We start from the raw sequence: 12,976 nt of genomic DNA, 5'->3' as shown, positions 1-12,976 counted from the left end.
AACCTGCTAAAAATGCACTGTCGAGTAAGGCCAGTAATTTTTGGATGAAATGAGGCACTCTATGAAGATCGACTTAAACCAGAAAAATAGTTTTACTGAAACTGTCTATAGTGTGTATTTCCGCAAGCTGTCGAAATTTCACTTTGGTTAACGTTTATCTTCATATGTAAAATATAAACTTCATAAAGTGATCAGTTTTGTCATATTCTGGCAAGCTTAAAATCCGCATTTCTGCAGAGATTGAGAAGACGTCCTTCCAGGTTCAAAGAGTTAACACAGTCACTGTAGAAAACAGATAGCAGTTAGAGAAAGAGAATCCTAGTATATCTGAGTTTGTTTGTTACCCATACAGAACATACTTCTGTATGGGTAAACATATACGCCAACTTGAATTCAATAAGCGTTACCATGGATGAGACCAGATGCTCGTTTAGGCATATGCTAATACGTACCATAACTTTATCGAAATAATACGTGAATCTTCCCTTATAGAATATGTGTCAAGTCGTCTATCAATAAGTTGTCATGCTGATGTGTAATATGTAGCGTAATTGTAAGACTGAAAGTTACACTTTTCAATAATTTTTCAGAAAGCTACGTTTGTGGTACAGTTGTTTCCTTATTGCTTGAAGTTTTATGGTATGCCTTGTCATATAATAGGAAAATAGGAGTAAAACAAAACTGAAAAAGAAGAGGCCTTGTGAAGCTTTCAGCAGCCGTCAGTCACAGCTATACAATCAGTTTCGCTTCTTGAACTGCTCAGTATCTGGCACTGGGGCCGATTCCCCACCTTACCTTACCAGGTCCTTTGACAAGATGAGAAAACGTTCTGTCACGTTTGGCAATTCTGTATAAGACTTGCAGGTCGGTGCAGTACGAACCGTCCTCCATACAAGGTGTCTCAAATATATAGACCAAAATATCAATAGCGGCTTTAACTGCATTTGATACATCCGGGTCTTCGGCTTAAAGGGTGAAGGGTGGGGTGGTCGTAGGGTACAAAAATCAGCAAACTTCGTTCACTTAATCTGAATGTTCAGATATCTGAAATTTAACATCGATCCGGGCTTAGTTTCAAAAAAGAGAAACTCAGAAAGGGACATCCTGTCGCCAAAGTCTTCTATGCTGTAGCATAGGAATAAAGTGTTACATGCCCTTGTTTGTCTACCGTACGGCTCGTTGCGCGCATGCTTACTGATGCGAACCCAAAATGACGATATGGCGCATGTCATAAGAACTGTACGACAAGTTGTATGTGCAAATATGTAGAATATAAAACTTGACTGATGCAAATGAGAAGCTCTCATTAGTTTTCAAAAGTCTATGGAGCAAATTTAGTACCATTACTGCCCGCTTACGTCAATTTCCATCTTCACACCACAGGTGCAAATTAATTAATGCAATTGATAATATTAATCCCAGCATAGTCACAACTGAAGTGGCATTCACAGCAAATGGTGAAACAAATGATCTGCACCTTGAAGGCGAAAAAGGCAGAGATTCCCTGAGGCAACAGTCTGCTTCCCGTATGGTTTAGTTCCTGTAGTAAAGGATGCAAGCTGAGCAGATCTCATTATGGCACTGTAGATCGACACTCGAGTCGTTGACCCATAGATGAGCCGATGGCGTGACGATACCCTGTTACGTTAGCTTGTTTTCAAGCTAACGGTTATTTTCCCCTTTAGGGAGAACAGGCATTAGAGTCATCGCAAATCGCCCCAGGAGTGGGGACTGTATACTGTCTCTTTTCGGACTATAACACTATGCCATCAGCAGCATACAAGAGCGGGGGTTTTTGTACTTGAATTTTGTATATCGAGGTACAAAACGCCATACCAACATCACCTTGGCAGAACAGAATGACAACCAGAATTATATTTTCCTCTTGATGTACAGATCTTGTGAAGCCACGATGTTAAACACAAACGCAATGACGCATGACGAAATAAAAGCTTACGATCTACGTAAACTTTAAAGCAGTCAAATGACACTTGTCTGATAGGCTCATATGGCCTTAAGTCGAAACAGATCGGCCATCAGAATAAAGCAGGGCTGAACAATAGGATCGATAGGATGTGTTACTTAGAACACGATGTGTGCTGTACTAATTCAAACATCAAAAGGTTTGCTCCTGACACTTCAAAGAACAATTTCACTGTTTAAATGTCAAAGATAATAAAGGTATAATAGGGATGCAGACACAATTTACAGCTGCTGTCTTCATTTCTATGAGTTTGCTCCTCGACATACTCAAATAAAGAAAACAAGGTACAATACATGACTTCCGGAAAGCATTTTTTTCAGAGAAGATTTACAACCCGCTGTGATAGTTGCTATGTTTTTTTGCCATTCACATACTCAATAAACAGGAGAAAGGGAATTCACTAGATTAATGCCACCCAGTTATGGATGGTTACCCATACACTGTGTATAGGTGATTGGCATACCATATAAGGCAAAGTTGTCGCCATCTGACATTAGAATACCAAAAATATCGCAAGTTTCTTTTTCTTACAAGAATTATCATAGATCTCCGATATCAAATTCAACATCTAAGATAACATGGACAAGACAATACTTCAACACTTTAAGGAATTTTATCCTACATATCTCAGACTTAATTTTGGGTAAGGAAAACAACGGGTAGGGCAAAGGCATTCCAGCAAAAAGTTTGAGCGTGAAAATACGATATGAAACAAAAGACTTTATTTTCATATGTTGAAAGTGTGTACTTAAAAGGAACAACCGTATTTGTTTGCCCACCATGTTGAGATATCTGGAATTTTACGACGTAAAAGAAAAAATACATGAAGTCAATTCTAATGTATAGTTGTGGTCTGAAATTAGAGTAACTCGAGTAACACCTAATTATTGATTTAATGTTAAGTGCTACGTATGTTTTTTGTGCAGATTTCTGAGCTGGCAGTGATATGAGAATTGGCCACTAAGTACAAGTATGAAAGCATACAGTAAGATGTATGATAAGCAGTACTGAGTCTGAAGACCAGGAAAACAAATAACAAAGACATCTGGATGTATGCCTGCAGTGTTTGTCTACTCACAGAAGAAAGACTGATTATCAATAATAAGCAAATAGTGTGTATATTTTCTTTGCCCTGCATTGTGGAATAAAGTGACTTACCATGTATCCATTGTACTGCTCATGTTTGGTCAAGACTTGCTTCTCCTCGCCACTCGTGAAACACGAGGTCAGATGGTAAATCCCCACGACTCGGCACATGATGGCAATAATCACCGCTACAATTATGGTAATCCCGATAACCAGGAGAGCCACAGCCCAGTCACTCATGATTGATCCGGGGTGTTTCGCAGACCTGTGCCGAGCTTACGCTTACAGCATGAGCAACATCTGCAACAGAAAAGAGAGTGACGTCGTTAGAGCATAAAAAAAAGACGTGGACACTCAGATCACACAAATCATTATCCACTGGAGGCCTATGCGATACGGGTGACGCGTTTTCACTTATGCACAAGCTATGCTGACCCGTGGTCTTGCTGGGATTACGGGAATCTAATAATGCTTCCATATGGCCATATGGACAGACAATGCAACACAAATATGACGTTGCACCGGTGAACACGTAATCGCCATAACACCCTATACATATGGACCCAGCACTGGCCATGTATGCCAGCTTTCTCGCCCAACTGTCAACATACATTACTCATTAACCCTAGGGATTATATATATATATAATATATAATATATGAAGACGGTTTATATCTCCGTTTATCCGAGACTTTTATGTAACTGGATCAACCGGGAGCTATATCGGGGGATTTCTTTGCTGTGTAGGGTACACGGGGCAGACGGTGAAAACCAGTCACCAACCCACTGATGTAAATAATTCACTTGTACCGACACGGCTTTCCTGAACAATATGTTCCTCTCCAATAACGTTATTCATTGGGTCTCCAGACGAACTCTAGCGCTCTCTCCTTAAACGTTCCTGTACTACTACTAAACCAAGCCGGAGCACGATTCTCTGGACACACGTTGCCATGGTGTTCGGATTTTCTATCAGGACAAGTCACCTACCACGAGAACCTTTTTCATTCTGTGGCATCGGCGTTCCGAGGATAAGAGAACAACCCTGACATTATCGCTAGTGCTACGCTGGGAATATCTTATACAGACGACTCACAAAACCATCGGAGAAAGATAACATATGTTGCTGTGATAATTACAGAACAAAGTCGCAGCAAGGAGTGATAATGGAAAACATCCTATAGGCTTGTTCTCCATGTAAAGCCTGCTAATAACCCACTAATTCTCCATGTCCTGGACGACTTTAATGACTGGGCTCGTAGTTGTCGTCAATCGCAACCTTTGTCGATGGGCGTCTTTTTTCGGAGGTCTAACGACCGTGCTCGCAAATTGCAACGCTTCCATATTAGATTGAATCAAGGGTAGCTGTTAAGTTTGATGAAGACCAGTCTTTCCCCAGTGCAGAACTAACGTATGACAGTCAAAAAACCCCTAAATTGAACGTCAATCAGCGGTAACTCGTCAGGGTCAATGGAATACATATTCCCGCCTAATGGTGACTCGGGTGAAAGCTGACCTGATTATTGCTCTCTTGCTATATTTGTCGGTGTACAACATTTTAACGTCAAGGTAAAGGCAGGAATCAACAATCGGCTACACAGACTATGCACGTACTATTCGTAAATACAGTACATACACAAGTGCCAGGCCACATCATTATACTACAGCTGCTTGATTTGTTATCTGCAGAGATCTAGCAAAGTTAATTATAAATGGGAGCGTGGAGGGATTTAGTCCAGAGTGTCTAATCTGAGAGATTGTTCTGCAATTCTGTTATGTTGTGGAATAGTAAAAACTTGCTTATTCTCACGGCGTAAGCACGACGTAAAAACCAAAGCACAGCGAGCATACCTAAATACAAATTACAATTTTACAAACAAACATACGTACATACATATATACAAACATGCAAAGTGAAAGGCAATAGGTAGGACAAAGAATGGCAAACATAAGAATACGACAGACCACTTAGAGGTAAAGCCTTACTGACTGAAAATGCTAATCTTGATACAGAAAAAAGGAGTAAGCTAAAGTAAGCAGACAATGGTGTCTGCGTAGAGTTATGAACACAACCACGACGTTTTGCCTCTATATATACGATAGAAGCAAGGAGTTCACCATTCTCGCTTGATTACTCACATTATGCATTCTAGAAATGCTTGCAAGTTAGATTAAGTGTTCCAATATAAACATGTAGGAAGAAGGCAGGGGCGGTGCCACAGATTACATGGAAGATCATCCTTGCTTAATCAGTGGCATTCTCATCACTCGAGGCAGAAGCGAGCTATCAATATCAGCGGCAGAGAGTACGTCACAGCTTGCTTAATAATGAAAGTATGTGGTTCTCTAGACCAGGCCAAGCTTTCCCCTGCAGCTGCCATGGAAATCCCATTATGGGAATCTGTACTTGATGGAATTCGCAGACATGGCTGATTCTTTTTTCATCAATTTACCATAGAATTCGATCCGGATAAATTCCAACACCTCGATAGTGCGTTTTACTGTCAATTTCTCCAACAGACACATGTTGCCAACGCCTTTCTTTTTTCAAAAGTGCTATTTTGGAGAAATGTCATTAGGGCTGATACTGGGCCAGTATAAGACTGAAGCCAGTTCCCTTATATTTTCAAATATTCTCTTTTTCAAAAACCGTATCTGTTTAAACTTATAAACATGTTTTCCTAGAACTCGCTTGGATAGGTTTTGGATGGGTTTTTTTATTAATGTTTTGGAGTTATCTCTGAACGTTGCATATCCTGTTTTTCTTCGTACGAAAACCAAAACAATGTAGGTGATCAGTGCGATTCTTCGAGGAAAACTTTTTCTTTACTTCTTTACAAAAAATAAAAAGAAACCTTGCAAATAATTATTGCTAACCAAAACACAAACATACCTTACTTTACAACCACATTTTCTTAAAAGCTTTCTTCAGTACAGAAAATGGGATGTGCATGTGTTTCTCGCATGTCAATTTCTTAATCCTGAGCGGGTGGACTTTGTTCTATAACGAAGCCTTCCATCGACCTTTGCTTACAATCAAGAAGGTAACAGTGACAACCGGGAACAGTTTCCAGTAGCTCTTGTATAGTTACGTGCACGTAATTGCCATGGCGACCAGTAAAGTGAAGACATGGCGTTGCCATGGTAGCCACGCAAAGGTAGAACGCTACAAGCGATTTGTGCAAGCGTGCTCTGGTTAGCAAGATGCTAAGGGTTTATATGCATTCCTAATTATTACACTTTACTCTGATGGAGAGATTTTGAAGGGTGTGCTTATTTCTTATATAAAAAAGACAAAAACCAAAAAAAGAAGGGAAATATCGTTTATAATTTAGCGAAGTTTCATATAGTGTTATCCAATTTGCAATTACAATGAACGTAAGAAAATAGTTAACCGTGCTTCATGTCTATATGTTTGTTCACATGTTTCTTGTCTTTCCTTCTATGACAGGAGTATAGTTGCAAATTGATCAACTGAATATATGTATCATGTTTCTGACGACTTTAAAAGAACAGCTCTCATTAAAAATTCGTAATGCTTCTCCATCTTTATGATTTCTCTTCAATGTACGCGATAAATCTGTCATGTCGAGTCTAGCTTAAAAATAACAACAGTATGGAACCCCATAAATTACTTGACACTTCACAGCTCTTTGAAAAAGGGAGACAGGGTGTTAAACATCTATTTACCATAAAGGACTTGTGGATTTCAGCTGTGTAGCCGCGGACTTTTCTAATTAAGGGGCTATAGGGGAGGAAACCGGTGGTGCTAAGCCATGGAAAGCCAGCTGATGACCTAAGCACTTACTGTTCAGAAGGCTTGTCACTAATTATTACCAGCCACCACGGGGCCACCTCATGCCTTCATTAACAAACGATGCAATTGGAACGAGACGCAAAAGGTAATTATTGCCACAAGCAATGAAACGTTGAACATCTCTTAATCTCTTCTCCACAAAAAAAAAAAAATTGGTGTATAAAATAATTCTTGACCTTTATCGTGAAATTATTTTATGCTGTTGTTTGTTGTATAGTGTTAAAAGCTGCTACAGCTCAGATGGTCTTTATTTGGCTGAATCACTTAGCGGGATTTTAAGGTTAAGGTTGAGATAAGCTGTGGAGTTTCATTGTCAGCTCAGCTATTCGTCCATCATTATATAAATATATGCTTACTGTTATGATGATTTAGGTTCGCAAAATACTCACCCACCTGGTTTGTTCATTTTTTCATCAAAATCCCAAATGCGCTACCGGAGCAAGTACCATTCAGAGGTTTGAAGAAGGTGTTTATGATGGCGTGTAGGCATCTAGCTAGCAACAAATAGTGAATGCCGCTACCACCTCCCGGATTACACCACTTCCACCCTATTTTACCTATATCGTAGTGACCTATTCTTAATAAATGCGGCCATCTAAAAGCACGTTCAGGAATATATCCCATCTACAGAGTGAGCAACAGAGACTAACGCATTGCTTCATCACAATATTTGCAGTTAAAGATTATATTACATGGTGGTTTTTCTTTCGAACGATAACATATTTCTGTTGAAATTTCTCGTCAATTTGGTCAAAGGTGATAGCATTTTTTATTTTCCACCACGAGTTTCATTCCATGAGGTCAAGGATTGCTTTCTGGTCCGCGTGTGGCAAATCCCAGCTCTGTGTACTTACGACCTCTCATTCATTATTAATATTTTTCTTTTCTGCAAATTTCCAGATACCATTCTGAAAGCACAGATCAAAAGCTAATAATACGAATATTTTTGGTTTACATGATTAATATAACAACCGTAATCAGCTATAAATGCAAAGCGTAATGTATCACCTTAGAATGCATGCCTCAGTACCGGCAAAAAACATGGGTGTTATAATGACGATAGGGCCTTTTAGGTATATTGTAGAGGCATTGTACACTCCATTCTATAACAAAAAATGTGCCTTGAAGCTGTAGATTATATTAAGCAATCATTTAACGATACCGATAGTTTGGCGTATTCCGGATGGATTATTGGACCCGAGGGGAGTCTGATTGTGAAGCGCGCGGTATACACTCCTAAATATGGTGGCCTAACTTTCAAGATGCAATGAAATGAAAATAACATTTTGAGATATTAACAGGTTTGTCCTCCTTGTCTGGACAATTATACAGCTGATTTATATATATGTGTGGACCTAAATGGTCAAACGTAGATAATTACATTTGTTATCTGGGGCGTCCTTAGCATGGTGGATCAATCATGTTGGAGTCCAAAGACTGGATGAACAATGCTAAATGTGTTTTCGGCCTGTGGCACCAGCTGATTACCTCGTGTTGGTCCAACAAGTGTTTATTGTAAAACCCCTGTGTCACTATTACTACAGACAAAAACTATAAGGAAATAAGTAGAACTCACATTATCTGAGATCTAGCGACTGCGCTATATATGCTATCTCTGATACGTTACTCATTGAAAAGCAATTTGAGGCGCGAACGTGACAAAAAACTAGAACGTATAAAATATACAACACGTTTTTGTTTCAGCATCAATGACGCTGCTTGACAAGTTAGCAATAACAATATCTTTATACGTAACTAAATTATTACTTGCAGAATGAGAAGCATTTTCACAATTCTTAGATATATAATTGAGTAGGCATACTTCTTAAGTAGTAATTATATATTCATTTAATATAACTGCAGGCAATAAAAAAACAGAGAAGCCATTTCGGAGTGATGTGACACCCGGGAACCAGGCTGTTTATATGGTGTGCCAAAAATTTGCGTGAGATATTATCCGACACGTTGTTCTAAAGTTGATGTGGTCCAATGCAGTAAAAGTCATAAATGGGCACTGGCACACAACCCATTGAAGACATTGTTCGTTTAATTTCTAGACGAACTATTTGAAAGATCGATAAATCGAGCGGTTTAACACTACGATGAATATGTTCAGTTGTTAAACAATGAAGCCCTTCAAAAAGACAAGGAAACGGTACTGCACCATATGATTACTGCATCTCAATGACCTGTCCTTTTATTGACACAATGGCTGTTATGGTCGAGAATTAAATACTGTCAGGTTTCCAATCGATGGCCTGTCACGGCTTTTCTCCTCAGTTGGCATTTACAGACACATGAAAGCCAGAAAAGGTCTGAAGGAACTTTGGTGTTTTCGTTGTTGTCTTTGTGAAGGTTGGAATCTCATTGGCTATGTCTGGGATACCTAAACGTCCTCTGTTCACATTGGCACTAACTGACATGTCCCGTCAAGGGGAAAAGTCGTCCTTTTCAGATTTCAGTAATGAACGTCTACTTTTGTCCGAAAGTGCTGGGAATCATTGTCACGATACAATGTTTTATTTCTAGATGCAAGTTTTTCGTGAGACATTCGTTCTCAGCGTTAAGCTAATATAAATATTTAATCGTTTCTCCTCATTTCAAGCATATGGGTTATTTGATGAAAGCACTGTTCAGAATTACACTGACAAAAGTTAGACTAGATAATCTGGCTTTTCAAATTTAACCTACTTACCAAAGCTGCTTCCGTTATGAGGAACCAAAAGGTAGCCACCAAAAGTATTTCGGGCCTATTAGCTGTGTAATTTATTGTTCCTTCCTGTCTTTGACATGACTTTTTTTGTTTGCAAACTGGTAATGTATTTCTCATGCATTGCAAGAGAAACAACTGCCATTTTAGCTTGGAACTGAGCCGCCATTTCAAAGGTAAAATCTGACGACTCCGACATACACGTATTTTTCTAACCTGCTAACTCACTGAAAGCGATGTGACCAAGCGCTACAGATCAATTGCGTTTTGTCCACGGGCCACACACTGTTTGTGCTCAAATTATCTCTTGGCCACATGAATATTTTATTACTGGGTTAATGGAACACAGCCTGTGACTGGGGCTTTCAGAAGTCAAACTTCAGCAGCTTTTTCGAGTCTCAGGCAAACTGCTGTGTGTCACCACTGGCAGAAAATATGAATGAGCTTCGTATGTGGAAGCCCTCAGGGTCTGATACGGACTACTTTAGAACTACACGATTCTGACGCTAGTACAAGCCTTTTGCTCTGGAAACATGACGACAGCGTATGGCCTATTACACACATTGTTCTTGAATTATGGCAAATTACTAGGCGTCTAACACAGCGTTAAGAGATGGAATTACAGACCCCGCGGTTGAACATCACGAGACTGTGTTATTTGGCGCTGTCCCCGAAGCGTCATTCAAGCCGACACTCGCGTCACGAAGCGACGTCAAATCTTAGTAATTTACGCCCCGTGCCGCAGTAATACGCATGTTCCCAGTCAGATGCGCAATTATCGGATCAAATCACATATCGATCATGTCCAGGAGGATAACACTTTTGGTGAGCCATTTCCGTGCTCTCCTTAGGTATAATTTTACTGGGTTTGTGAACGGATCCAGCTTGAATGCACATATCTAATCCATATCTGAGCTAAATCGGTATGCTTAACGGCCTCCGAAATACAGGCGATGCAGACAAAGTGATAGGTATGCAAAGTGTGTGCCCTACATTTGCCTGAAAATGCGTACAGCTGGTATATAAATGACACACCTTTTCCCTTGATACACACGGCAAGCAGTCTAGCTCGTTCTCTGTCTTTGCGGATTTCAAAATAGACCGAGGGGAGTTCGAACCCTTTTGTCGCCAAAAGTAAAAACAGTATTGCTATATATCTTGTGGCTTGTAAAAATGTTAAGCAACATTTGTTAACACTCATTTGTCGATCACCTGTCTCACCGTGTTCGAGAAGCTCAGATGTCACCTCTTTCCGTCAAGAAGAAGTAACCTCAAAATTCTCTGTTCAAGACCAGGATAGAACCCACAACATATGTGTGCCTCGTAGTTATATAAGAGACAAGCAACCTACTCAGTGAGGTACATTCTGCTCCACTATCAATGAATGTAACGGAGTGTCCCATTACCACTGAAAACCAGAGATGCAACCTACATTTTACATAGCAATTTTTAAAAACATAACTGAAGCAATGATATCGAGCTAGACGCCATTTGATTTTGGGTCTGTTTGTGGGGGACCACTGCAGAATAATTGTTCTGAGCTGCTCATTGCATACAATTACATATACTAGTCGCCGGAAACATTACCACATGGCATTGCACAATAGCACAATAACCACATCCAGTGGTTGATTTCACTGGACTGTATCCATATGGGCAGCCGCATTAATTAGATACAAGTACAAACAAGTTTTCGTGTTAGAGGTCAGACGGACCTCATGCGGTCACTTTGTCACGGATGTGCCCAGTTCGTAGACAAACCCACCCTATAACAGTCTCCGGTATTTATTTATTTATCTGATTAGTATTTTACGCCGCACTCATCTATATGTCACTTATTACACGGTGGCCAGCATTAGGGTGGGAGGAAATTCGACAGAGCCCAGGGCGAACCCACGATTATCCGCAAGTTGCTGATAGACCTTCTCACGTGCGACCGAAATGGCAGCCAGGATGAGATGGACTTGATCTGAGAGCAATCGCATTGGTGAGAGACTCCTGGGTCACTGTGCGATGCTAGCACGCTAACCATTTCTATAGGGAGACCCGCTGAAGATGACTACGTATAGGATATAAGCAGATCAGTTTATATACAATGGTACAAATGCATCGGGAAGGATATAGATAATGTGGACGACTAGATAAATGGTAACGAAACAAGGTATTACATGACACTCTTCCCAATCACAGTTTAATTTCACCAGGCCTACCATTTTACGCTGTCGATAAACATTTGATAAGCAATTAACTTAGGATTTCCATATAGGAGGATCCAGGTGTCTCCCTCCCGGGGTGGACGATCTATATACCAAGAGCAACAGTCTATAAAACATGTACAAGACGAAATAGGTACACAAATCTGCAAATGTACCTTAATGATCATTTGCTTATACACTTTTGTGTACCTACATACACTTCAAATAAATACTCACTTTTGTACGTGTGGTAAAAATGTTGTTTGCTGTGATCGTGAGCCACACATATACACAAAACATACAGTACATATTTACTTTTTTAGACAGTAACCTCTTGACCAGTGCGATCAGGTTAGTACCGGGAGCGGTAACACGACCTGACAATTGGGACTAGGGTACACCCTTCCCTACCCTTGAGTGTCATCGAAAGCGAGATCGCGTTGAAACGCTTAAACCACTCCCTTAAAATGTATTTCTGATTTTTATGACATTTAGTTCCAGATAAAGGGGTTGTTCGTTTACCTCCCGTCAAGACAAGCTCGTAATTCGCAGCTAAATATCTCCGGTTAGAATTTTGGTCGGCCGTGTTTGGCATCTCGTTTAATATCCATAGGTGTCAAATATAGCAAAGGCGCCGTACTGTTAAGGATCATATGTACACGTACACTTTTGACAACGATAAAGTGGAATTCCGGTAGGCCTACTCTTACCTTACCTAACAGCGCCATTTCTATGCGCATTGTTTTACGGTCAAAACAAATTACTTTGAACTAAGTTATGTTCCCTTGTTCTGCATATTAACATGGTTAATTCACTTTTATTAAAGAACAGTTGTAAGAAATTCAGGAAGACCATCAAAAATATATGCTTTTTACGTCGAACTTAACTTGAAGTATCATGCCGAAGACACCAAACATGACACCCCATCCCATCACATTATACTGACACAGGGCCAACCAGTCCTATTTCCTTCCTCTTACCTCAGTGTTGAGACCCAAGCAAGGCAGCAACAAGTGCCATTTTTAAAGTTTTTAACATGCCCCGATCCGAGAATTATCCCAGGTGTCCCATCGTAAAGGCGGACCCTCCATAACCATTAGGCCACCAAAGCGGTTTCGCCAAAACAAACGTCAGTTAATTGTCTTCGGTAAACGTAAAGGTTTCGATGAACAGCATTTATACAG

General features: G+C 40.1%; 1 protein-coding gene across 1 annotated transcript in view; it reads right to left on the bottom strand.

The window, feature by feature from the left end:
- Positions 1 to 12,976, bottom strand: part of LOC135479394 (synaptotagmin-12-like) — a 72,064-nt gene that overhangs the window by 28,226 nt on the left and 30,862 nt on the right. The window contains exon 2 of the mRNA XM_064759222.1: positions 3,143 to 3,370. Within this exon, the coding sequence (XP_064615292.1) occupies positions 3,143 to 3,310 (168 nt within the window). The 5' untranslated portion in view covers positions 3,311 to 3,370. The remainder of the gene's footprint in view (positions 1 to 3,142; positions 3,371 to 12,976) is intronic.

Source organism: Liolophura sinensis, chromosome 1, assembly GCF_032854445.1.
Source record: "Liolophura sinensis isolate JHLJ2023 chromosome 1, CUHK_Ljap_v2, whole genome shotgun sequence".
Lineage (NCBI taxonomy): Eukaryota > Metazoa > Mollusca > Polyplacophora > Chitonida > Chitonidae > Liolophura > Liolophura sinensis.
Note: the sequence above shows the minus strand (reverse complement) of the source record. Positions and strands in the feature narration are given on the sequence as shown.